The sequence below is a fragment of the Numenius arquata genome, chromosome Z (genome assembly GCF_964106895.1).
Source record: "Numenius arquata chromosome Z, bNumArq3.hap1.1, whole genome shotgun sequence".
Lineage (NCBI taxonomy): Eukaryota > Metazoa > Chordata > Aves > Charadriiformes > Scolopacidae > Numenius > Numenius arquata.
Genome location: NC_133616.1, coordinates 1,521,910 through 1,549,168, shown reverse-complemented (window position 1 = coordinate 1,549,168; position 27,259 = coordinate 1,521,910). Strand labels below are relative to the sequence as shown.

The 27,259-nt window shown below is 45.2% G+C and overlaps 1 protein-coding gene across 1 annotated transcript in view; it reads left to right on the top strand.

Moving 5' to 3' along the window:
* LOC141476887 (netrin receptor DCC) overlaps positions 1 to 27,259 on the top strand; it is a 579,965-nt gene that overhangs the window by 525,045 nt on the left and 27,661 nt on the right. The window contains exons 20-25 of the mRNA XM_074165768.1: positions 672 to 866; positions 6,526 to 6,558; positions 14,050 to 14,115; positions 16,372 to 16,534; positions 23,555 to 23,781; positions 26,319 to 26,435. Of these exons, the coding sequence (XP_074021869.1) occupies positions 672 to 866; positions 6,526 to 6,558; positions 14,050 to 14,115; positions 16,372 to 16,534; positions 23,555 to 23,781; positions 26,319 to 26,435 (801 nt within the window). The remainder of the gene's footprint in view (positions 1 to 671; positions 867 to 6,525; positions 6,559 to 14,049; positions 14,116 to 16,371; positions 16,535 to 23,554; positions 23,782 to 26,318; positions 26,436 to 27,259) is intronic.

Below are 27,259 nucleotides of genomic sequence, written 5' to 3'. Positions count from 1 at the left end.
TGCAGGGCACGCTAGACTCCTGCAGCCTTGCTTACGGGATTTTTTCTTCTTCCCAAAATTTAATTTACTGGCAAGGTAATACCTACAAACTCTTATCATCTCCTAACACCGGTACTTCTCCTGTCTATGTTCAAAAATTTTAAGTTTTATTCAGTGGTAAGTAGCTATTGTAGTACTCTTAAGTTACCAAAATTTTTAATTCTTCATTCTTTTCCCCAAAATACTTTACCCTGTAGAAAATATATGCAAAGAAATACCGTATGGCTTCCCATAAGCACCCAGTAATTGATGTGTATCATTAATGCCACTTAGTTTTATTTCAGCGCTGAAACGCTAAAGACGTAGATCATCTGGTTTATGGCAGCTCTCGGTCTAAGTGGTGCACCTGAATTTGAGAAATGTACTCATAGCAGCCTTTTAATGTGTGTTACCTATTTTTATATTTGTTAAATCTGTATTTCTTAGAGCGAGTACCATAATTGTGGGTTTGGTCTAAAAATAGGCAAATGTGTATTGACATAACGTTCCTCAAAGCTATTTTGATGGAGACCTGCCATCCCTGCTGTTAAAAAGAAAACCCTGATTTTTAAGAAATCTGAATTTTACCTGTATTTCGTAACAGAACGTTAAAATTTGATGGCAGCACTAACCGAGAGACTGTGTTTATTCAGCTTACATCCTCTTCTATACGTTGGACAAGAACGCTCCCATCGACGACTGGATGATGGAGTCCATCAGCGGCGACCGCCTCACCCACCAGATCATGGACCTCAACCTGGACACCGTCTACTACTTCCGAATCCAAGCTCGCAACGCCAAGGGAGTGGGACCCCTCTCCGATCCTGTTTTCTTCCGGACTCTGAAAGGTTTGGATCTGTGTCGTCTGGATATTAATGATACATAGGATTTTCTAGTGCCTCGGTGGGAGCTTTGCAATTAATTCCATGTCAGCCAGAATAGATCTTACTGCTTGAAACTACTAGTGAGAGATAAAAGCAAAATGCTACATACTGTAGTTGACAAAAGTAAACCACATAATGAGGCAGAAACTGTATTTTTAAATTCAATCAACTGGAGGAAAGCTCTCTTGACACCACCTAACTTTCTACCGTGGGTAAATAAAGCTAATTGGATTTGACTGGATTTCTCTGGGGAGGTCCCTTTTCATTTTGGATCCTCCGGTGACGGTAGGAACCTGTAATGACTCACTCCTATCAACAGAGCAGGCATGGAAAATTCTGATTAAAAACCTCCGCAAACCGAGACGCAACTTGCCTTTGCGCGGGGAAAGTTGTGCCAGATATTTTCTCAGTGTCTGTTATTAACAGACTAATTAATACTTGATCCTTCTCCCTTAGTGACCAGGGAAAAGGGAGGAGGCAAAACGGGGGGACCCATATGGTTTTTTCGGCTGATATTTCGGCGCCGATGTGTTTAGGAAAGCAAAGGACAGCGTTTGTATCAGACTCAGTTTCAAATGAACATGGAGAGAGATTCCTCTTCTCTCTTCCCCCCTGCCTGACGTGATCTACCCAGAAATTAGGAGTTAGGAAGATGTAAGCAATATTACCTTGAGTGGGAAGCGAGGTGCTTGCCGCAGCTCTGCTCCTTATATTTTAACTGCCACTCATTCGTTTTTGCACAAAGGTATGAAATGACTTTTACAAAGAGAGGTAATTAATGAAAAACTCAAGTGACATAAACAGCGAACCTGTTCCGGGAAAGAAGCGTGGCGTATGAGGGAGCACGTTACCGCCGCGTCTTCTCCAGAGAAAATCCAGGGATTTGGGTAGAAAAATAACATCTTGGCAGAAGGTAATTGAAACTGGATGGGCCTGAAAAGTCACGACTGGAGGGAAATTAGGGAAATTCAGGCTCAAGCCTGTGCCTGAGAGGCTTGGAATTAGCACTCACACTCAACCCTCATTTTAATCAGTTCTAAGCGACTTCATTTCCCGCGAGCTGTACAAAAGCCAAGTGGAGTGATGGGGGAGAAGGGGCGGCACCTCGTTCCCTTTGGGGGACCTGCGTGGTTGGTTGGTGAGAGCTTGTGTTTGAGTGGGTTTTTCAGCAAACCTGCATGTGAATCACGAATTTTTCTGCTGGGGGAACTCCATTTTCAGCCCTTGAGGAAGGCTCTGGATGAATGAGGCGGTGTCCTCGGCAGCCCTGGCAGAGAGCTCGCCCTCTTGGCTCCACTGGTACCAGTATCTCTCAAACACGCTCTCCACCAGTCAAGCTGGGAGGGAAGAGCCTCATACAACAATTTTCATGAATTAGCGTGAGTCAGGGAAAAAAAAAAAAAAAAAGAAATTATATCAATTTATCCTGAGCTTATCACTGCCTGCCCAGGTTTGCGGGACTTAGTTGTCCAAGTCGTGTTCTGCTTGGGATGAATTATTGGTGAGATCTTGATTATTCATTCGCCACAAAAGGGGGAGAGATAGCGCTTTGCGGGTGCTTCATCTCCATCAGGCCGATGGTGCCAACTTAATTTCATGCTCACGATTTGTGCCAAGCAGAGGAAGTCTATTAGACTGAGTTTCAAATGAGTCAAGGCATCAAAATATAATAACCGCAGACTAATGAGATATGAAAAGATACAGAGAGCCAGATAGCGAACTAAACCGAGAGATTAATGCACTTGATATCACCTACTTTGTAATGTTTACACAAAGTACCATAAAACTCATTTGGGAAATGAATTCTAGATCAGACAGCATCAACAGATACCGAAAAGATGAATTTATACATTTGTTACATCTTGTAATAGCCTACAAGGACTATGTCTAATACCCTGCCATGAATACTTAATGATACCCACCCTAAATATGTCATGTTCAATACTATTCAACCGGTTTTATGACAAATCTATCCCTACACTTGAGGTGAAAAGACTTTCTGAAGTCTTGAGTGCGTTCTGAATTACGCAAAAAAAAATGTTGGTTTCCTGCCCTTAATGATAATTAACAGAAGATGTGTACGTGCCATACGGTGACGTGCTCTGATGGCGAATCCGTGGCCTGATCAGAGGGAGTTTTACCCCACGAGGAACGGAACAAGCATCAAAGATCCGCTAAGTCGCACCCCCCCCACCCCCTTCTCCTTTCATATATTTTAGAGCACATAAAGCTCCTCCGAGGAAAGCGAGCCATTCCTTGTGTTGTAATCGGGACATGAGCGTTCGTAGCCTTCTTGTGGCCAAGAAGGCCAGTAGCATCCTGGGGGGCATCAGGAAGAGTGTGGCCAGCAGGTGGAGGGAGGTCATCCTCCCCCTCTGCTCTGCCCTGGGGAGGGCCCATCTGGAGCACTGTGTCCAGTTCTGGGCTCCCCAGTTCCAGAAGGACAGGGAACTGCTGGAGAGGGGACAGCAGAGGGCTACAAAGATGACAGGGGGCCTGGAGCATCTCTCTGATGAGGAAAGGCTGAGGGACTTGGGTCTTTTGAGTCTGGAGAAGAGAAGCCTGAGGGGGGATCTGATCAAGGCCTATAAATACTTCAAGGGTGGGTGTCAGGAGGATGGGGCCAGGCTTTTTTCAGTGGTGCCCAGGGACAGGACAAGAGGAAACGGGCACAAACTTGAACGTAAGAAGTTCCACCTAAACATGAGGAGGAACTTCTTTCCTGTGAGGGTGGCAGAGCCCTGGAAGAGGCTGCCCAGAGAGGTGGTGGAGTCTCCATCTCTGGAGACATTCAAACCCCACCTGGACACGTTCCTGTGGGACCTGCTCTGGGTGGACCTGCTTTGGCAGGGGGTTGGCCTAGATGATCTCCAGAGGTCCCTTCCAACCCCATATCATTCTGTGATTCTGTGAAGCAACTTCCCTTCATTAATGAAAACGTAGTGACCTGTGAGAAGGAGCTGTGTCTCGCAGTAAATAACCCCACCACGGAGCAATGAGTTTACGTTCTTCCGCCTCGGCTCCGCTGATGATAATATACAGGCAAATAGGCAAATCCTTAGCTTGTGTAAATTGTCCTTACACCGGGAACTTCAATCACTCTATGACTGTTTCCATCACTCGAGGAGCTGCTGCTTTTATGCTCCAACCACATTAAATTTATCACTTAAAGCATGAAAGATCTGATACACTCTTAGGGACCTGGAATAGAAGGATAAAATGTGACTGGACATCCCACCTTTTCCTTTTTTAATATCATTTAGGCCAAAATTTGGGGTCGTTACTAGGATTTTTTCCTACTCCTTAGGGTGTCTGGATGACTTCAGTAAATTTTATGTATACATATATAAGTGGATGTGAAAGAGAAGCAGAGAGTGCCCGAATATTATTCATATCTTGCAGCTTTTCGCAGTAGATTTTCATGGGATTTCCCCTGACCTTGAATTCCAGCTCTGGATGTTCCACTACTTTCATGGCATATACGTTTCCAGAAATCCATTAAGTGGCAGAAGTTAATAAATAGTCTGAAATTTGGTTGTTTCAACGCCCGTTGAAACGTGACGACTGGTGGATGAATGAACCGGTGACAGGCAGGAAGGAGGATTTCCTCAATCTCTTCCATAACTCATCAGTGATTTTTTTTTTCCCCACACACACTCCCCCCCCAATCTATCGCAGAAACATGGCTAAATGTGCTTATTCTTACAGCCCTACCTGCTCTGGCTTCCAGCCAGCGTTTCCAAACAGACCTTCCCTGTGTGCTGAGCTCCTTTAATTAGGGAAAATTAAAGCGGAGCGTTGCGCTCGATGGGAGTCAGGCAAAACGGTGTTTCAAGACGTACGGCCTGGAAAAAGTTGCCTGTTAACGCACCTATAGGCATAATGTGAAGCCCGGATAAAACACCGGCTCGGATGTGGTTTTACAGGGAGGAGTGGAAAAGGGGAGAGATGGGGAGGAAGGTCATGGGCCGACTCTCTGATATTCCCTAAGATCAGCAAGGAAAACTCTCCCCGGCCTTTCCACAGGCCACCAGATTAAAAATTCCCACTCTACCATTTCTACGAGAGCCCTGAATCCGCAGATGACACTGTTTCCCCCCCCTTCATCCCCCCCACCACCACCTTTTTTGGCAGGGATGCTGTGGGGCAGCATTTCTAGCCCTGCAGTGCCCTCTAATGCTGCCTTGGCGGCGTGGTCCATCACCGGCGCATCCCAGTTCATAACCGGCACCAACCAGGGACCCCCGGTCACCCACCCCGGGCAGGGGCTTCACCATCTCCATCACCTGGAGAAGGCAGCAAACGCTGAGCGCGGCCAGGGCAGCATCTTAAATGTCATCAGCGCTTGGATGGAGGTAACTTTAGCCGCGAGGAAGCATTCCTGTTTTCCTGGATATATTTGTCCCAAGGGAAAGGTGATAATCCAGGTAGGGCCAGGTGGGGAAGCAGAGGCTCAGGGATATCTCCAAAGTTTGAGGGCAACGTGCTCCACAAGCCCCCTCTTCTTCTCTACATCCACGTCAAAAAGCCTGAGAGGGGGGAAATAAAATATTACCTGAGGGTTTAGGGGTCATTGGAGGAGCTTTTCCCCCCCTCTTCCCCAGCCATGGAGCTCGTAGATGTGTCTGCAAATGTTATTTTTTTAACATTTATAGGGAAATCATTGCTGGTTCGGTACCTCCTTTTGTTCCCAGCGGGATGCCACGATGCGGAGGAGGTTTTGTCGTGATTTTGGGAGCAGGGCGCTGGGCACCTGCAGGCAGCGGTGATTTGACTTCCAGATTCATCTTCCACATCCAAATCACTTCTTCCCCACCCACCCACCCCCCTCCAATTTCCTGTGCTTAAGGTTCTTGCATAATTTATTAAGCAGAGGAACTGGTTAATGCTCTCCGATGGTATCTACTTAGGAATCCGAGGAAAGTTGAATTCCCTCAGCCATATCGTAAATAGTCAGAAGTTGGAGCCATGGAGGGAGGCTTTTAATATATCTATTGAATTTTGAAGCCTTGTCTTGGTGCACTTCAGATCGTGCTGTCTTTGAATGGTTATTATGCAAAAACATGTAAATAGTTTTAAAGCCCTTTGTAAAAAAAAAAGCTGAAACGATGATAATATAAGTCAGGGCTGAGCTTTCAACGTGTAGGTGATTTGACTGTAATTATTCAAAGGAGCTGCGTGTCTCTCTCTCTCTTTCCCTCCTTGCTTAATTAAACGTCCCAGATCATATTGAAAAAAAAAAAAAAGAGAATGAAAAAAAGGTTTCACAATTGGAAGAACTTGGTGAAAATATCTGATATAAGGGGTGGTTCGACCCATCTTGGGAGTTGAAGAGCATCTGGATGATGTTCGTATGGTTTTGATTCAGGCAGTGCTGCAGGAGCAGGGAGGGGGACTCGATGGTCCCTATGGGTGCCTTCCACCTGGAAATGTTCCGTGATTCCATGATTCTGTGTTTGTCCCCTCAGTTCTCCAGGATCTCTGGGAAAAGGGGGACGGTAAACCCCCTCCTGCTCCTCCTGCGCCGTGCGGGACGGCCGCGCCGCGCCACCCCGCTAACGTGATGTGTCACCTCGCCAGCGAGGAGCTGTCAGCCTCTAATGACATTGTCTCTTTCTTGCAGCCGAGCACCCTGACAAAATGGCTAATGACCAAGGTAGGGTGCCCTCGATCTGTCACCTTCGCTGCCGGGGCCTCGGGGACGCGCCGGGGAGGGGGCGGGGGGGCACGCTTCTCACCTGGGCCGCGCACCTGATGAGGCAGACGCTGTGGCGCGATAATTAATCTTGTTAATGAAGTTCTGCTCGGCTGAGGCTGCTGCTTTGATGGGGAAGATGTAAATTTTCGGGAGAGGAAATTGTTTTGTCTCTTTTCTGAAGGACCAATTAAAATGTCAAGCTTCTTTGTACGAAATAAATTTTGAGTCTCTCTGCCGCGCTTCTGAATAATTCACATTAAGTATAATTAAGCTCAGCATAATTTCCCGGCTCCTCTTGCACCCTTCCGTGGGTTAGAGAGTAAAGTTCAAAAAGCCTCGCAGAGAGAAATCATAAATCATCTTTTCTGTTTAATAATAGCAAAGTTTAGTCAACTTTTCAAGGCATTATCATTACGTTTCCCAAATATGAATATATCTCTGATAGAGTCGCAATTCCTCTGCTCCAATCTCCTTTGGAATACTCGTGCAGGCTGTTGCTAGGATATTTTTCCCTTTTTTTTTTTTTTTTTAACTTCAGGCCTGTTTATTCCGAAGTATTTCTTTCAATTACAGCGAGAGCATCGTACATTTATGTGCCGTCTGCCCAGGGAGACACTCACGGTGACGTTTGGACAACTCGGACCTGGTCTTGGGAGCTTTATTTGGATTTGAGCTCTCACTTCCCGCTGCTTTAAAAGGCAGAGCGAGATGCAAAAGCGTACGATTTGCTGAAAGAAGTATCCAAATTATAAAATTAAAAGCTCGTTTGGCTGGGTACGATTTTTTTGCACCACGGCACACACAAATTGAAAATGTCAGGTTTGAATAGATAAAAAACTATTTTTAAAGGGTAAAAGCGGTAGGCGACAAAAGAAGCCCCGAAAGTAAATCGTCAGGATGTTTTGCTCGAATTTGCCCTTAAAATGTTTTCAGACAGGTTTGGGAAACCCGGGAGAGGCTTCAGCACAGGGTAGCACCTGGTAAGAAGGACTGAAAAAGGGTCAAGTTTAGTTTTAGAAAGAAAAATGGGAAGGGGGAAAGAAAAAAAAAAGTAAGGCTGGATGGAAAGTGGAGTTTGTGGTTTAGTTCTTCGCTGAGTACATCTCTCTGTTTCAGCATAACTACCTGGTTGGGTGGCCATAGCGTGGTGCTGCTTAACGGACCCCAAAATACCACGGAACAAGAGAGTTCTGGGTCGCTTTCCTTTTGTGCATCGTGTTCCTCTGGGAATTCTGTGCCCCTTGCTAGGGGAAACCTGTCACCAGAATAATTCGTCGTTGTTGCACAGCCCCAAGAGGGTTTGCAACCTATTTAGTGAACGATAGTCCGTATAGACTTTAAATAGGGAAAGATTTCGGCCGCTCTGGTGTAACTACTTGCAGTGAGATGTCTGGCTGACGTGTATCCCCGGGGCGGTAACTTGGTGTTGGCATCGCAGCCGTAGCCCGGGAATTCCCGACGGATTTGGGGATGGTGGGGTTTTCTGGGTTGGTTTGAGTCAGCTTACAAAATTGAAATGAGATTTATTTGCCTTTAACAGACAGCGTGAATTAAAGGCAGAAACCCCTAGTGCATAAAGACTGTCTTTTATGTGGGTAGTTGAAATACACAACAGTTTTGTTCTTTAGTGTATAAGGAGGAGAAATTCTCTGCTTTTTGTTATATCTCCTGTAGGCTTGTTGATATCTGAATCCAGTTCCCATTTTTTCCATCCTCAAAGATGAATTCTAATCAGACGAAGTTGATTAGAATTGCATTTCCTTGATCTTTAGGCAGCTCTGTTAAAGAGAAGTTCATGGGGCCGGGTCTCACCGTAACCGTACTCCAAGCACAAGCTTTAAGACAAAGTCAAAAGTTTCTACAAGCTCATTTGCCTTAGAAATTATCAAAGCTAATTCTTTAATCATCCTGAACCAACGCCTGCTGAAGTCAGTGGGAGCCTTTTAAATTACTCTGTGCTTTGGACAAGGCCTTTAGGGCCATCTCTGCCACAAATGCAATTCTTATTGAGTGACGTGAATTAACTCTGGTGGGTCCATCTGTCTCTAATGCCGGCTCCTGGTTCCTGAGTTCGGGAAGCAAAATTCATTTACATGGCAAAAAAGCACCAATGTTGGAGGCTGTGGGACCCATGAGGGGGTTTGGGCAGAGACACCAAGGTTTCAGGACATGAGGAGATGGGAACGGGTCCAGAGGAGGCCATGGAGATGCTGGGAGGGCTGGAGCCCCTCTGCTGTGAGGACAGGCTGAGAGAGTTGGGGGGGTTCAGCCTGGAGAAGAGAAGGCTCCAGGGAGAACTTAGAGCCCCTTCCAGTCCCTAAAAGAGCTCCAGGAAAGCTGGGGAGGGACTCTTGATCAGGAAGGGGAGCCATAGGAGGAGGGGGAAGGGTTTGACACTGAAAGGGGGGAGATTGAGATGAGATCTGGGGAAGAACTTCTTTGCTGTGAGGGTGGTGAGACCCTGGCCCAGGTTGCCCAGAGAAGCTGTGGCTGCCCCATCCCTGGAGGTGTTGAAGGCCAGGTTGGATGGGACTTTGAGCAACGTGGTCTGGTGGGAGGTGTCCCTGCCCAGGGCAGGGGGTGGCACTGGATGACCCTTAAGGTCCCTTCCAACCCAAACCATTCTATGATTCTCTGAGATGGAGCTTTGAAGATTGCAGATGTGGGGTCAGCTAGAAGGGACAGTAAAACTGCTGCCATCTTTCAGTGCAAAAAAAAAAAAAAAAGAAGATGGGGAGGGGAGGAGAGTTTGGCGAGAGCCTCAAAGGTTTCTTGGTCAGATGTGCTCCCTGTTGTATCAACTCCTTGGGAGAGCAGAGACCAGCCACTGCAAGAAGGGGCTACGGCGGCAAAGAGGAAGGAGGCAGGAGATACCTCCATTACTTTATTCTTGCCCATGAGCGATGGACAGAGTAGAGCCCATCCCTTCTCATCTCATTCCATCCCAGCTTTGGTCAGCAACTCTCTGCCAGAGAATGAGAAGTCCTGTTGATGAAATGCAAATAACCCTCCCAACAGGGTGCAAACACTGTTACCCAAAGGGCAAAAGGAGGAGCATCGGCGTCTGGAGAATCAAATCTTGGATTTCCTAAGGAAAGCCTTAAACTTCAAGTGTTGTCCAAGCTCGTAAATGTGTCCCCTTCCTTTCACATTTATATTTTGCATATATGCAACTGGTAGAGCAGGGCATATGCAAAGGTAGTAGAAATGGTAATATAAAAGCAGGAATAAAATCACAGTTTCTGATGCTGAAGAGAGAATTTTTGTCACAAAGCTGATGTCCGTGGGACAAGGCCAGCTGCTTTCGGATGAGTTGTTGTAGAGGCTTCCTGGAGTCTTAAAAAACTCTGTTTATGGTTTTCATCCAAAATACACGGGAGCAAATTGGGCAAAGAAGAGATTAATTCTTTGTGGTTTATCTTGCCCCAATTTCCATTTGATAAAACAAATTCTTTAGTCCATATTTTGACAATATAGGACTTGTCAACAGTTATGTGTTGCCATCGAAATTAAATCTCTGCAGGAGCAAAAAAAAGCCAGTTTCTGCCTTCGGACTCCAAATGTTTTTTAACATCCCCTGTAAATGTTGATAAAAGGAAACATACACAGTTTTGAACAAATGTTTCTCCTTATCTTGGGAAATTTCAATACGTTTTGTTGTTCAGTTGTTTTCTGAAAATGTACCTCCTGTGAAATGGGTCATATAATCTAGATAAATTCATATAGCACTGTGGAATACAGGTATGATTTTTGTATATATGAAATTACTCTTTTTAAACCATAAACTGGATATTTCTAAGTTCAGATTTAATGTTTAGTGCCATGGTGAGGCCAGTTGGAGGTCTCCTCTTCCCATACCCAGAGCAGGGCTGGTGACCATACCCATCCTCCACAAAAAGCCCATGGAGAAGACCATGCAAGACAGACATCCAGCAGGTTGAGGGAGGTGATTCTGCTCCTCTACTCCACTCTTGTGAGACCCCACACGGAGTACTGTGTCCAGCTTTGGAGTCCTCAGCACAAGAAGGACATGGAGCTGTTGGAACAAGTCCAGAGGAGGCCATGAAGATGCTGGGAGGGCTGGAGCCCCTCTGCTGTGAGGACAGGCTGAGAGAGTTGGGGGGGTTCAGCCTGGAGAAGAGAAGGCTCTGGGGAGACCTTAGAGCCCCTTCCAGTCCCTCAAGGGGCTCCAGGAAAGCTGGGGAGGGACTCTTGATCAGGGAGGGGAGCCATAGGAGGAGGGGGAAGGGTTTGACACTGAAAGAGGGGAGATTGAGATGAGATCTGGGGAAGAACTTCTTTGCTGTGAGGGTGGTGAGAGCCTGGCCCAGGTTGCCCAGAGAAGCTGTGGCTGCCCCATCCCTGGAGGGGTTCAAGGCCAGGTTGGAGGGGGCTTTGAGCAACGTGGTCTGGTGGGAGGTGTCCCTGCCCAGGGCAGGGTGGCTGGAACTGGATGATCTTTAAGTTCCCTTCCAACCCGAACTATTCTGTGATTCTGTGATTTCCGAATCCCGAGGAAAACAGTGCTCTCCATTGTTTTGCATCCAATCCAGTGGCACGTGGAAGCTTTTCAAGTGATGCTGGAGGACTTTGTGTCTCCTGAAGAGAGGATGAACTGGTGCTTGACCAGGCTGGTCATGCCTGGAGTTTGTCTTGTAGCCGTTCAACCTTCGCCGTGTTGGATTATCGCAGGCACGTTGCTGTTTGCTCCTTTTTCTGCATATTCCTTCATGCTTGAAAACGGCTCCGGGAACATCCAGAGCCTGATATCAGCCCCGAAACAGTCACATCGTCTCATACTGTGACGGCAGAAGGCATCAATTTTGCCTTTTTTTTTCTCTATTAAAGCTTTTTGATGGCTCCAGGCTTTGGGTTCTGAAGCTATTTTGCAAACTCTGAGCGTAGCAGGAGTGAAGGGATGAGCAGGTCAGATCTTTTTCAAAGAGCTGCTTCCTAAACAAATAATGCAGCGGTCTGGAACGCTCTGCGCCGGAGAAAAGAAATAAGAACTATCCCATTTTATCAGAATAACCCCTTCTGGGGAAAAAAAAAAGCCTTTTAAACTCTGTCGTCTGGCTGTGTTTACCAAGCAGGTGTAGGAACTCTTTCTTAGGGTCCAGAAAATGGAAGGCATCTCAGAAGGCAAGGCATGTTTGAAATTTAAGGAAGATTTAAAGAAGATGTTGAAAGAACATTTAAAGAAGACGATTTGAAGAGAGTTAAAGAAGAAATTTAAAGAAGCTTCCCGCACCTTGGTTGTGTTTGCCGCGATGCTGAGACATAGTTGAGACAACCACCTCCGGGTGGACCTGAACCAGGACAAGGAAGTCAACAGGGGATGCGGTATCTGTTCACCTCATCTTGCATTCCTGCAGCATTATTATTTTTTTTTGTTTTGACAATCTTGCATTTGCAAACAGTAAAGATATTGAAGATGGAGATATAGTGGAAGTATGCGGGTTCACTTAATTAGATTATTCTAAAGGCAGTTGGAACCTGGAGCCTTGAAACCGAATGAAGGAATAGGCTGGAATTAGCACTGCTCTTGCCCATCATTTGAGGTTTTTTAAAGGGAAGTAAAACCTAAATTTAGAAATGATAGAAATGATTCATGGAGGGGTGTTGGCTTAGAACAGAGCATGGATAATCCTTAGGGGTTTAAGCCCTACCTTCTCTTTAACATATAAAACCTTACAGTGCATCAGAGATTGACCTCCCATCTCCGAAGTGCTTAGATTTCCACGTTTATCCAAATATTGAATAATGTTTTTATATGTCTTGATAGCAGAACAGAGCCAAATCAGCATCAATTCGATCTTGGTTATCCCTTACAAACAACTGCTGTTGAAATAGTGGTTTTTAAGTGTTATTTGAGTTCTTGTCTCTTACCAGTGAAAATGCCATCTCCAGGTGCCAGTCACCGTATCGGAGCCAGAAATGAAATGGGCGGCTGTTTACACAAATATTTTTATAGCAAAAATGTCTTGTATAATGCCTTGAAAAGTGCTGTTACGTTAATTTAAAAAGTACTAAACTTCAGAGTCGGGTTAGTTTTTTTAAATCTCTGATATTCTGGCTAAATTTTCCACTGTGTTGGGCTCCCACTAAGATGTTTCATTGTGGGCTAAACATAAAAAATAGTCACATTTAGCAATCTCCCATGGAGATACCCGGTTTCCTAAGCACAATATAACCCCGGGGTCGTATTCGCTGTGGGTAGGACTGGTTTAGAGCGTCATCTGGGTAAACAGAATTACTCTGTACCTTAAATTTGTCTCTATTTTGTCTGCTTTGGCAGCGAAACGTTTTGCACCCTTGCTTTCTTGGGATCGAGTTGTTGTAGCTGTGCAATTCCATTGATTGAAAAGATGATTACGTTGAAGTCTCTTCTGATGATAATCAGCTGCCATTTATTTAGGGCCATTCGTCACCAAATGCTTTGCAAATTGGTAGACAAAATTAAGCGCGGGAATTTCTTCGCAATCCACAGAAATACAACTGCCTCTGGAGAGGAACATGGCAGTTGTTTAAGAGCACACAGTGGCAACAAACAACTGCAGGAAAGTGAGAAAACGGGGTTTTTTGGCTTAATCTGCCAAAAGATCTGCTGTGGACTTTGCTCGCTCCCATAGCAGTAGAGACGAAGAGGGGCTTGGTAGGACTTGACCGACCTTTGTGATTCTCCTTCTGTCGGTCGTGAGGAAGGAGGGATGCTCTTGGCAGGAACATGGACACACCAACACGGCTCTTTAGCCCAAAGCTGATAAATAAGAAAAAATAAAGCAGAGGAAAAGGTGAACACCTCGAATTTTACTGTATTAATTTGGAGTGCAAATGTTTCCTCAGCAGCCAAAACATTTTTGGAGTAACAATTGTATCCCTTCTTTTTTCTTTCTTTTGTTTTTGACATCAGGCTTAGAAAAAAGGCCATATTTTTGTAAAAAACCAAGCAGTTGTGGAGTTGTTATTTTCCCAGCTGTGTTCTCACAAGTGGGGAAATGAATGAATTAAAGAAAGCTTGCTTAATCGTGGTGGAAAGGCAGATGGAGAACGTGCCTGCGATTTTCCATACGGCACCGTCCCTCTGCCGCAATTCCAGCCCTTTGCTTGCACAAGCCGCTGTCTGAATTACTCCCCGTCACCCGTGGAGGGGACACAGACGGATGCTGCCGTCCCACCTTCGTTTGTCACTCTAACGAGCACATCTGGAGGAAGTCGGGGGTGGGGGGAGAACCAACAGAAGGAGGCAAGCTGCTCAAAGGGCTGAAATTCAGCTCGATTCCAAAGCCTGCTTTGATGACAGATTTTCCCCGGCACATATGGGATGGCTTTCCCTGCGCTGTTTGATGGTTTAAACGCTGTCAGACAGGCGCTGTCTCAAGCAACAAACTTGATTTTTCTGATTTCCCTGTCACGACGCGTCCTGATGCATTTGTTTTCTGCCAACAGGTCGTCATGGGGATGGTTCCTACTGGCCGGTGGACACCAACATGATAGACAGGAGCAGCCTCAACGGTAAATACAGGCTCCCTTCAGCCATTCTCCATAACTAAGTGCACTTTTGGTGATAACTTCCTGCTTTTCTTCTCTTTATTGCTCTCTCGTTCCTTTCTCTCACGGCTTGGAGGCCACCCAACGTGCCCACAGGTCGCACGGGCGCTGTTTTATAGGGAAGAGTTATCTCGGCTGTTGAAAATCCCATCCATGTGCAAAATACCTGCTGCAAACCAGATAGTAGTTTTAACGGGAAACTTTAACAAAAAATAGGGTGAGGACACCGGATATTCTGTTTTGGCTTTCTCAGAGCTCATCCCCAAACTACCCATCAGGTTTCCAGCTGGTGCAGTTCTCCCAAAAGTATGTCCCATGCCAAGAGATGTTGTAGATTGTATCTCAGGCCGTGGGAACGCCTCTAAAAACAATAACAGCTTAAAAAGAATTTCAAAATGCACTTTACGTTATTATATTTCAATTTAAGCTTTCTGCAGAAAATACAATTTCTTAAAATTAATCAATCCTGCCCTAAACTAGGGAGAAGTGAGAGGAAACCCCGTGGATTAACAAGAATTAACTGAACCTAATCAGTGCCAGCTGGGGTGTAGATCCACCATCAATAACTTCTTATTCCAGACCCCGTCTCCGTTACCTAATGAAGCAGCAGCGTCTGACGTTATTGAATGAAATGACAGACAGGATTCCCTCAAATGCGGTATCAAGCGAGGTTTGAAAGTACAAAATAATTACGAGGCGCAGAGCTGATTAAGTCAGGCTGATTGGTTTCCTCGGCCAAGATGAGGAGGGAATCCAAAATTTTATTACCTTGTCGGTCCTTCGCTGCGGCCAACGCACCTCTGTTGTGTGCTTTATTTAGCCTTTTCTCCTGCTCTTTGTAGTAGTTCATCATAATTACAGGAAAATTGACTTTTGAGGAATAAAGAGAGCTTCCAGGGACTTCAGTAAAGGGTAGGGAGTGAAAACTTACTTGTTTTTGTTAATAGCTGCTGCATTTTATGTGGTATATTCCTTCAATGAAATGAAGAAGAAAGCAAACCCCCAAACCTTTGGGATTTCTGTACTAGACCATTGTCATGCCGAAAGGATGGCACGCGCAGCAGCTTGTCTTACTCAGTTGCCTGCAAAAAAGCTATGAGAAAAGGGCAAATCATTTAAATAGCGTAAGTAGTTAAGTAAAGAAAGGATATTAGGGCAGAAAACCAAGGCAGAATATTACAACGAAATTACACCTATCGCCCACTAAAATTGTTATTTGGAAAGATTTCTCCTTTTTTCCTTCTCCATTCAGTTGTACTAAAGGCAAAATGAGATGCCAGGCAAATATTACTCAGTTTATACGTGGGAGCTTGTGGGGATGATGTGAAAACTCTCGAGTTGCTTTTCCTATGGAATCTCAGATAGGGTATAGCACAGCTCTTCCCTTTGCATCCCATTGCACCGAATATTTAGGGTTTTTTTCCAAGCTTAAGTGGAAAGATAGTTCGGGGTTTGTAATTCTATAAGGTTGCCTGAGCAGACAGAGCAAAAATATTGCTCGCTGTTTTGTGCCAGGGTCTGTAACGTATGACCCAACGCTGCGTTGGGCATTATCCAACAAGATAATAAAAATATAACGTGCTATTCCCCATGCAATTGGAAAAAAAATTGTCAAAAGCAAGGGATTGGTACTTGAAGTGGGTTTGACTGGGACTTGATGGTAGAAATGATGCTATTTTCAGTCCCCGTCTTGCTGCTGCTCTGAAACTGAGGAAACTCATCACTTTAGAAGATTGAGCCCCCAACCTGCTCGAGTTCTAGCAATAAATGAAATATAATGTGATGGGAGACTGACCGGGGGGTGAATGCACTTACTGACAAATGAATCGGGCATTCAGGTTGGCTGATAACACAAGAGACGTATTTCCCTGTAAATACCGAGAAATAGGGGCCATAAAGGAAAAAATCCATAGTCCCTGTATTTCCATTTTCAGCTGATAATAGCAAAAATGAGCCGAGAGTTATTGACTCCCAACATCAGGTTATTAACACCCAGAAAGTGCGAAGTCGTTACTGCTTAAATATTTTCCGGTTTGCTGTGTCCCCGAAATGCAGCGAGACATAAATTTCAGCTCTTTATGGTGCCCTTCTTCACCCTCCGTCTGCTTTTTCGGAGCAATTCGTGCCACCTTGATGTGTTTTATTTCATGGGTGGCTCCTAAAGAGGGAGGGGAGCGAATCCGGCTCTAATTATCCCCTTGTTGTCTTGTCTCCTTTCAGAGCCTCCTATCGGGCAGATGCACCCTCCCCACGGCAGCGTGACGCCCCAGAAGAACAGCAACCTCCTGGTCATCATCGTCGTCACCGTCGGCGTCATCACCGTGGTGGTGGTGGCGGTGGTGGCCGTCATCTGCACCAGGCGCTCCTCGGCACAGCAGAGGAAGTACGTTCTGCAATCACGGGGTGGGAGGGAAAAGCGGTGATGCCCAGCTTCAAAAATGGGCAATGACATTCCTAGAGAGGTAGGGGTGTGGGACTGAACTGCATTTTGGGGCTCCGTCTTTTGGTTTTGGAGGTGTCACTCGTTGCCGGTGAGTGGAAGATGTCCCCTGTCCCCCAGGCTGCAGGGTAAGCCACGGAGAATAAGTACCCCTGGCATGGCGAGCCTCAAAAAAATAAGCCTGCCATGCACAGCTGTTGATGTTGCCAAGTATAATTCAGACACAGGAAAGAATCGATTCCATCGATTTAAAGGGAAAAAAAAAAAAAAAGAAGTCTTTTCTGTCCTTGGCGATGCTTGTCAGAGTTTTTTGAGATCCACAGAGAGTTCTGCTCGCTCACTCACCTTGGGGAGGGCGTTACCCGCTCCAAAAGTCTTCCGGTGAAAAGCATCAACAGCTCTTTCTCCAGATAATTCTCATATACTTGGAAAAAAAAAAAAAAAAACCAGTCTGTAGAAAATTACGGGAAAAAAAATCTTTAGGCTTCTTCCAAACAGGTAAAAAAGGGCAGCAGCCTAAAGCACAAGGCTTTTTTTCAGTCTTTATGAGAAACGAGGTGTGGAGTCAATGGGTTTGAACCGGAGCTGGGTTGGATGCATTTAATGCATTGACGATTACGATAATATTATTTTGCTATTAATTCACTGTATTGTTACACTATTGGGAAAGACTGGACACGAGGAAGGGAAGTTTCATCATAGTTTGCCCACAAGAACGATAAACGTTTGCACTAAGGGCGGGACACATTATTACACTGATTTGCACTAACGCTAAAAAAAAAGAAGGGTGGGACGGTGAAAGCGGGGATGGTCAGGGGGGCCAAAGAGCTCCCCAGTTTGCTGAAATCAGCTGTTGGAGTGTTTTACAGGGGGAAGTGCTTTCTCTCAAGATGGATATTTGAGGGTAGATTTTTATTTTTTTTTTTCTTTTTAAAATAAGAAAGCTCTCATTTAGGCAGAAAAGTAACGTCCCGTCCTTTCAGGAGCCCTGGGGTAGTTGAATGATGAACTGATTTGAAAATCTGCTTCTATTGTGAGTCTGAGCACCTGAAAATCAGGCCATCATGTGAAGGCAACGGAAATTCTTCTGTTGAATAGAGTTTAGTGAATCGAGGCTGAACCTCTCTTGAGCTTCTAGCAGGGAAAAGGGAATTACAAGAGAGAGAAACAAACAGATTCCTCTGTCCAGAATTAGGTGTCTAAAACTGAAATATCCGAGTTTGACTCTGTAGCTTCTGGGGAGGAGCAAGAATATTCAAAGAATCATTCATCTTATCCTAAGACATTGGAAGATTTGCCACCTGAAGATGCTTATTGCTGTCCAGTGGTTAAAAAACCGTGAAGCTGGGTTTGGATTTGCTGTTTAACTTCCAAATGTCTATACAAGTTGTCCCGACCAAACTGTTTCCGCACTGAAAGTAGGGAAAAAAAAAAATAAATAGAGCCATAAAAATTAAACAAGGGATCTTAAATTTAGCACAACAGGAAAAATGCTGAATTTCCTCAAAACGGAGGGTTTTGGTGGGAATGACTTTCTTTCTGACCTGCCTGGAGAGATGCACGCTGTGACGCAAAGATTCAGGCTTTTCTTGGCAGCTGGTTCTTAGTTTAAAATCACCGCGGAACTACTGAGCAGAAGGAGTGCACTAAGGGTAAAGGCCGAGTCTCGTTGGATAATGCATCATGTGTCCTTCCCTGGAGCAAAAATTTGGAGGTGATGGAATAATCTCCTGTAAGCCTTCAGTGGAGGAAAGTCATATTTCTTAAGTTAATTAAAACTTGGCTGAGCAAAGCACAATAAAGCATATTGTACAGTACAAGCTGGGACTGACCTAGGTGGCTTCGAAGGTATTTTCCGTCTCAGCCATCTAGGGAAGAGTGAAATATCAGCCACTCAAACCCTGTGACAATTGGACGCCAGGAAAAAATGGGGCAGAAAAATGTGAGTAAAAGATCTGGGTGCAATAACTTACCCGGTTGTGCGTAAGGGGAAGGTCCGGCTCCTGCAGTAATTGAGATTCATACCCTCACCGTAATTACATGTTCTGCAGCACGAGCTGCTCGCTGCCCTGCGCTGGCGGTGTCTGTTCTGTCACCGAGGAAGGATGATGGGGCCACCCATCAGCTCCGTCCTTTAGTGCAGGTCAGTTCAGAGCTTAAGCTTAGAGAAGATGAATCCCAGTTGAATCTTAAAATAAGGGAAAGTACAACTTTTTGCATATTTAAGCCGTTAAAAATGAATCAGAGAATCAACAGAATGGTTTGGGTTGGAAGGGACCTTAAAGACCATCTAGTTCCAACCCCCAGCCATGGGCAGGGACACCTCCCACCAGACCAGGTTGCTCAAAGCATGGTCTTGAACAAGTGCCCAACCAATTATTGTACTGGGCGGGAGAGTGGTGTGAAAAGAGACTACAAATAATAAGCTAAGACTAGTTTAAGTCCTGTTATAAGTAATAGGGATGTATCAGTGCACGTTTCGGAAAGCTTGGGGGAGCCAAAATCATGGAATCATAGAATGGTTTGGGTTGGAGGGGTCCTTAAAGACCATCTAGTTCGAACTCCCTGCCCTGTGCAGGGACACCTCCCTCTAGACCAGGTATCAATTAATCTCAAACTAACGAGGAATGAGCTGGCAGCCATTAAAGAGCCTCCGTATTTCACTGCTGTGTTCCCTGGAGATGCTCCTTGGGTCCTCCACGCTGATGTAGCTCATTTGTGGTGGCCTCAGCCCCATCTCTTGCATGGTGGCGTGAGGATGAAGAAGACTATGAGGCCAGGTGGTAGAAGAGATACGTACTGCTTTCAGCTTTTCAGGATGGCTGGCAGGGAATAGAGAGACCAAAAAGAAGTAATTTTTGAGCTGTAAACACTGGGGGAGATTTTCTGGAGAAAAAAAATAGATTTATATTCTTCTTTGGTTTTTCTTTTTGTACAGGAGCTCTGTACCACTTGAATTTCCTTTAATACAGCCCAAAAGGCGAAACGTGCATTTTTGCCAGAGTAAAGAGCAAAAAATATAAAATATTAACTCATGCGTCAGAAGGTTAATTAAGGTGAAGCAACGCTGGCATTTATTGTTGGGTGTCTTCAAAGTGCTTTGTGAGCAGCAGCGCAGGAGGCTCAGGGTTCCTGCGGGAGGTGATTATGGCTTACGGGGCCTTTGCTTCTGTGTCCTGTCTCCAAAAACTGCCCCCGCTCCATCAGAAAATGACATTGGGCCGGGTCTGGATGGTTACCCACGTGGTTTGTTTTTTTTTTTACAAGAAAAAACTCATTTTGCCCAGGAGGGCATTTATTTCTGAGCTCTTCCGATAGAGACATCTTCAACTGTTGTTAAAAAAATAAGCTGGGCTGGGTTGTTAAAACCTTAAGTGTTTCCTCTGGGGTAACGTTAACTGTAAAATGAAGGCAACGAGGAGTAATCTCACTCTGGAGAATCTGAAAAAATTATCCCGTGTAGCACGTGGATATTGTGCGGAGCTCTGCGTAACGGCTGGAATCACTGCCCTGGCGTGGTGTGCTGGAAACTCTTAAGACCAGACAACGAGGAAGAGTTTCCTCTCCGGCGAGTTTATTTATTTTGCAAGTAGGGCTTAAATTCTGCTGTCGTTATTCAAGATTCCATGACCGCCATCTGTATTTTAAGGGCAGAGCCGAACTCTGGTTTTATATCCATCCTTAGGAAAAAAAAAAATATATATCATTATGGTAGGCGAGCTGGATGCGTTTCATGTAGTAAAATAATGAAATAATAACAACAACAGAAACGCTGCCATCGGAGATCAGGTTTTCAATTCCAAACTCCTTCCCTTCCCAATCCCCCGCTCCGGTTAGAAAATGGGTAAGGGACTAAATTTGAATCCTGCCGTAAATCTCAGTGCAGCTTTGGGGTTTCCCTTGCTGCAGCGGAGCTTGGAAGCTGCCGTCGGAGCTTTTATGGTTGTCTCCTGTAGATACAACGTGCTCGTCTGGCGCAGCAAAGATCCTGCCTCCCCCCTTGAAATCAAAGGTGGGTGCATTTGCAGAAGCCGAACCTCAACCTTTGCATCGCGTAAACGCAACGTTCCAGGGGAGGATTTCTTTTCCTTTGTTATCGATGACCTTTTCGCGGGCGCTCCTGGCTGGGATTCCGTTTGCCACTCCCGGGCTGTCAGGACATCATAGGATGTATATCCTACACCAGGATACATAGGGTGTATCATCAGCAAGTTCGCAGATGACACCAAGCTAAGCAGGAGTGTTGATTCCCAGGAGGATAGGGAAGCTCTACAGAGAGACCTAGATAGATCGGAGCATTGGGCCAACATCAATGGCATGAGTTTCAACAAGGGCAAGTGCCAGGTTCTGCACTTGGGCCACAACAACCCCGTGCATTGCTACAGGCTTGGGGAAGTGTGGCTGGAAAGCTGCCTGGAAGAAAGAGACCTGGGGGTTCTAATTGACAAGCGGCTGAATATGAGCCGGCAGTGTGCCCAGGTGGCCAAGAAAGCCAACGGCATCCTGGCTTGTATTAGACATAGTGTGACCAGCAGAAGTAGGGAGGTGATTGTGCCCCTGTACTCAGCACTGGTGAGGCCACACCTCGAGTATCATGTCCAGTTTTGGGCACCTCAATCCAAGAGAGATATCGAGGTGCTGGAGCGAGTGCAGAGGAGGGCAACGAAGCTGGTGAAGGGCCTGGGGAATAAATCTTATGAAGAGCGGTTGAAGGAGCTGGGACTGTTTAGTCTGAGGAAGAGGAGGGTGAGGGGAGACCTCATCACTCTCTACAACTACTTGAAAGGACCCTGTAGAGAGGTTGGTGCTGGTCTCTTCTCACAGGTAATTAATGACAGAACGAGAGGGAATGGCTTCAAGCTCCAGCAGGGTAGGTTTAGACTGAACATTAGGAAAGAATTTTTCACAGAAAGAGTGGTCGGACACTGGAACAGGCTGCCCAGGGAGGGGGTTGAGTCACCATCCCTGGATGTGTTTAAGAGCCGTTTAGATGTGGTGTTGGGGGATATGATATAGGGGAGAACTTTGTAGAGTAGGGTAGATGGTTGGACTCGATGATCCCAAGGGTCTCTTCCAACCTGGATGATTCTATGATTCTATGACATCGATAATTCGTGAGAAAAAAACACAACGCAAAACAAGCCAGGTCATTGCATATATATTTTTTTTTTTATATATATTTTTTTTAATGGTATCATTGCTGTGGCGGTTTTGTTGCTCTGGTTGGAATGACACATTCGTTATAGCCCCCTATTTACAGCTGTGTATAAAATTACTTTGGGGCTAAAATTTCTCCAAGCCCGGAGAAATGAATTCTTCTCAATCCAAAGCGACAAAAAAACCTGCTGTATCCCGAAGTGAAGAAAGCAATTCCTTGTTTAGAACCAAAATGATGGTCTTTCGTTTGAACGACACAGAACAACTTAAAACTTTTTTAACTTCAGGCTTTAAGGTTTGAAGGAAAGGGCTCGTAATTATTTTTGTAGGTGTTAATCAGGGTGGTGCTGGGGGCTGTGCAAGAAAGTGTTAAAGGACTGTCTTTATTCTTGCTCTTTGAAATGCCATCATTTTAAATAATTAAGTTTTGGCAATTAGAAAATAACAGACTAACGATAGGAAATACTTATAACCCGAGGCCAACAGCCAGAATTATTAGGGGCTATAAAGAAAACTCTCTGAACGACCCCGGCCTCGCCTCCGCCTCTTAAGTTTCCAGATCACATTTTAATATTAATATTTTGACCCTTGAGGAGCGTTTTGGGGTGTCGACCAGTCAAAGGACGTAGAACAGTTTCTGCCTTTAATGGTGGCAGTGTGAGGACTGGGACATTTCTGCTGGAGTAAGAAGTGGTGGCCATCAGCTCCTGGGGCTGAGACGGGGCCGTGCCCTCGGTGGCATTTTCAATCATAGGATGTGTTTGTTCTTTCTCTTGAAAGCAAAAATATACCCGTCTCTCGCTTTCTAGACCAGGCGGAGAAAATTTAGCAAAGAACAGAAATTGATTCAAACCGTTGGAGTTTCTTAAAGTTTAGCATTTCCTCAAGCTTTTTTTTTTTTTTTCCCTCGGGGAAAATAACCCCGTGGCACCTTCTGCGAGACTGCCCGGAGGGTGTTTTTCTGAGCACACCTCCAGAAATGATACCCGCCGTGCGAGTCCTAGGGATGCCAGAGGGAGGTTTTGCTGGGCTTTCCGTGGATTCGGGAAAGAGCCTTCCCTTCAGGAGAGGCACTGTGGTGTTTTGGGGAGAGCGTATAATGGGGGTAACGAGTAGCCGAGAGCACTCAGAGCCCCTGGAAATCAAGGTTCTCTCCTAAAAGTGCACATGAATTTGAAAATATTCTGCAGCTTTTTTTCTCTATCACAAGTATTTCTATTTTCCACTTGGGACAGGAATAGTCCCTTCCTTTCACAAAGTACTTTGAGATGTACAAAGGAAAAATCAAGGGGTAAAAGTACTTTTGGATTATTGAGCAAAACAATAAGCCAGAAACACTCCTGTCTTTTCTTTAGACTAGAAAAAAAAAAAGTGTAAAAATACTGCTTTAGTGGGTATTTAAAGAAATACAAGATAAGCTGCACGTGGTTACGGAAGGGATAGGATGCGCGTAGCTCGGCAGACATGGGCTCAGCGGTTCTCCATCGCTGTTTGTAGACGGAGGCATTCCACAAGCGCTGCTCTTCCCAACATGAAACTGGCTGCTTCCCTTGTCTTCCAGGAAAAGTGGTTTTCCCCAATTTCTACATTAATTAGTGCAAAAAATGAGCCACTCTGCTGAGCCCCAGCCCACCCCCTGGAGCAAGCTCCAGGAAGCGTAGGACCATACCAAGATAACCACTGTCCCTTGAAGGACACAACCAGAGGGGTTCCTTAGAGAGACACCAATGACGAGACATCATTTTTTTGGTCTTGTAAAGGAGAAAAACATTCTTAACTGATAGCTTTGGTCCTTCTTTGCTGCAGGAAACGTGCGACTCACAGCGCTGGTAAAAGGAAGGGCAGCCAGAAGGACCTGAGACCCCCCGATCTGTGGATACACCACGAGGAGATGGAAATGAAGAACATTGAGAAGCCAGCGGGCTCGGACCCCGCGGGAAGGGACTCCCCGATGCAGAGCTGCCAGGACATCACTCCCGTCAGCCACAGCCAGTCGGAAACGCAGCTGGGCAGCAAGAGCACCCCACAACCTGGTGAGGGGCTCCGAGGGCAGGACAGACACAGATTGGATGGATTTCACTTGTAGATTTGGGGAAATTGGGAGTCGTAGAATCATAGAATTGTCCAGGTTGGAAGAGACCTTTAAGATCATCTAGTCCAACCCTCAACCTAACTCTGACAAAAACCATCACCAAACCATGTCACTATCATAGAATGGTTTGGGTTGGAAGAGACCTTCAAAGGTCGTCTGGTCCAACCCTATTCCGTGTACTCCCATTTTCTTTCGTGTCCATCCCCAGCCTATGAATTTTCTTTAAATTAATTCGATGCTGATGGTTAGTGACCTTAGCCCAGCACGAGGAGTCTCTAACTGAGACCAGATCCCGGAGGAGACTGGAAGAGTTGACAGCTCTGCTATGGGTGCCGGGAGAGATGTTCCCAGATAATTTTTGCAGTGGTTTCAGACTGAGGGAAAACCCATCATATTTGATTTTCACACCATTCTAATTTTTTAACTTCAGGAATTCAGCTGGAAGTCAGATGTTATTGGATTTGTGTACCGTGCTAAGAAGGAGAGGAAAAAGTAATCAGGGGGAAAAAAACCAAATGAAAAATGGAGGAGAGGGAGAACATGATTGAGGAAGAAGGTCGGGTGCATCACCAGGAGCAGAATTGGGGCCAGGGAGGCTGAGAAAACTTACGGATACAAGGAAAGAAATTCTGTAAGAAAAATGTGGTTTCAGTGAAGTTTCCTCCTCCTTTTTTTAACCTCAGTGCACACAGCACATCACAGGTTTCACTTTAGCTGATAACATTTTTTCCACAAAAATAGTAGAAAAAGTGGTGGTGGGTACGGGGGAGGGACAGAGGGTAAAACACAGCACAGAAAGCGGAAAACACAAACATTTTTGTCTTGAGTTCCTCATGAACACATCGTTTGGGGGGGGCGGAGTGAAATCATTCCAGGATATCAGAATATAAATAATGAAGGGCACTTTTTCAGGTGTTTCTGAAGTTCTTGCCCCTTTTCCATAGTTCCTGTTCTTGCAAGGAAAAAAAAAAAAAAAAAAAATTAAAAAGGAGCAGTTTTCAAATTTCTAAATGGATCTAATTTCCTATTTTGGGGCTGAGAGTTTGCTGTTTGTGAAGATAATTGTGAGAATGATTTTTATTGGTTTTAATACAAAGATCCTCGTTACATTAGACATTGGGAAGACGTAACCAGAAGGCTCCCTCTGCCTATAGAGTGGTTGCAGATGATCAAAAGAGCCGATCCAGGGCCCAGAAAGATCAATGCGAGAGCTCCATTGATCGCAGGGGGGTTTGCAATCGAGCGCCTGGTAGGAAGCCATCACAGCATATGAGCAAGTTAATGACAAAGGCTGGGTATTTTATGGGTAAAACTCCTTGGACCATAAATAAATGCCTTGATGTTTCTTTCCATTCTGCCGTGCACAGTTCAGTAATACCGGCCCTGGCTTTTCACTAGCAATTAGGTCTTTGAATGGCCATCGACAGAAGACTTGGCATTTTAGTCCTGCAATTCAGACAGTCAGAGTGATTTGAAAAAAATACAGTCTTTTGATGCAGATCCCTTTTTCATAAGGAATATGTATTTACTTGGGTGCATCAGAGATACAGTGGGTACTTAGCGGGTACTAAGCTTACCTGTGTGACAGTATTTAACTGATCTTTTTATTTATTAAAATAGCAAAAGTAACATAAATACAAGGTTCATGTCAGACAAGGTACGAAGAGAGAAATGCAGCTTTTATTTCCTTGCAAATTACTCCACTGAACATCCAGTTTCAACCACGCTTTCATTCTGACAAGTGCATTCTCCGGAATCTTTGGATATCTCAAATCTCCTACACTAATGTGACTAAATCAGAGCATCTGCATCCGCAGAGAGTCTGATGTCTGTAGGTGTTGAGACAGTTTTGGGTTGGATTGGACACCAGGTAGCGTATCTCAGCTCTCTGATCTAGGGAGATGTGCTAGTTGGTGATCCGGGACCAAATAATGGGAAGATCCAGGCGTATCTTGAATTTTCCCATGGATGCTGTAGAAAAAACGAGCTGCCATGAATTACCGGACAATCAGGACATAGGACTTTTTGGCATCTCACAAGCAAGTTCGTTTTCATCCTTCAGATGCATCTCAAAGACCAATTCTTGGCTGCCAGGTTTTGTAGGTACCTGAGTTTGTGCAGCTTTTTTCTGGTCTTGGCATTTGAATTGTGAAAAGAGTTTATAACAGGGGAGTCACAAGAAAAATGTCACATTTTTATGAAGCGAATGGGGTTTTCAGGATAATTTCTGACACAAAAGAAAAAGGGGACGTGTTATCTTAATTCCCTTACCAAAAAAAAATTGCAAACAATAATTTTCATTCAGAAAAGGCAGCCAAAATAATCTGTGCAGCTCTTTGCAGGTGGTGAGGTTTAGTGGTCGGTTTAGAATAACTGAATACTGAAAAAAAACCTCGTGATCTTTCTGCTACGTATAAGGTGAAGAGAAACATTCATTTACAGGATTTCCAACTAAGCCATCGTGTCGTTTTCCTCTAGGTCCCGAGGCAGAAGATGTTGGAAGCAGCATGTCCACGTTGGAGCGCTCGCTTGCTGCCCGCAGAGCCACCCGGGCCAAGCTCATGATCCCCATGGATTCGCAACCCAACAACCCTCGTGAGTACCACCACCTTCCCCCTGCTCCCCAAAAGCCGGGCTCCCCCGCCTGAAGGTCTCATACGATCTCTCAAATATCATCTGGTTGTGCCTCAGCATGTTAAATAGCGTTAGCGGCGTTGCCTTCGTCTAAAAAAAGAAATGAAAAGGCCTGGAAGCTCGCCAGGGCTTCACAACGCATCGGTGGAAGAAGTATGGAGAGAATTCAGCAATCCTGTTCCTGCCAGAGTCAGCCTAAATCCTAAACAGTCGTCGTTTCTATATTTAGCAGGTGGCTAGTGATGGATAAATCCCTCTTGTCTCCCTACTATAAAACTTTAAACAATGGGGTAAGAGTTCAAGCTGCCGGAGCAGAGGCTTTGCAATACACAGATGTAAATTGTCGTGTTATTATTTTCATTAATTATAATCAGCTGGACACTGTCGCGGTTTCGGCTATATTTTCTTTTGTCTATAGTGGTTGGCCACACCACCATATGCTTTTTTAACATGGAGCAGCCACATAAATGAGGAGAAATGAAATTTTTACCAGGTGTTAAACATTAGTGGCTACAGAGCCTTTAGCAGTGAACAGATTTCATAGATGAAGTGAATCTTTTCCAAAGTACAGGAGAAAGACAGGGAGGCTGGAGAGCATTAAATAGGTTCTTCCATCCTGCAGAACTGATTAAAATTTCTGAAGTGACCTTTTTTTTTTGACATCTGAGCAAAGGAAAGAGATAAGTGAGAGCCCGGAGGCACCGGAGAGAAGGGTTGGCACTGACCAAGTTCCCGGTCAAGGATGAGGCTTTGGGTCTCCACCTTTCTTCTGAGCAGCCTTGGGA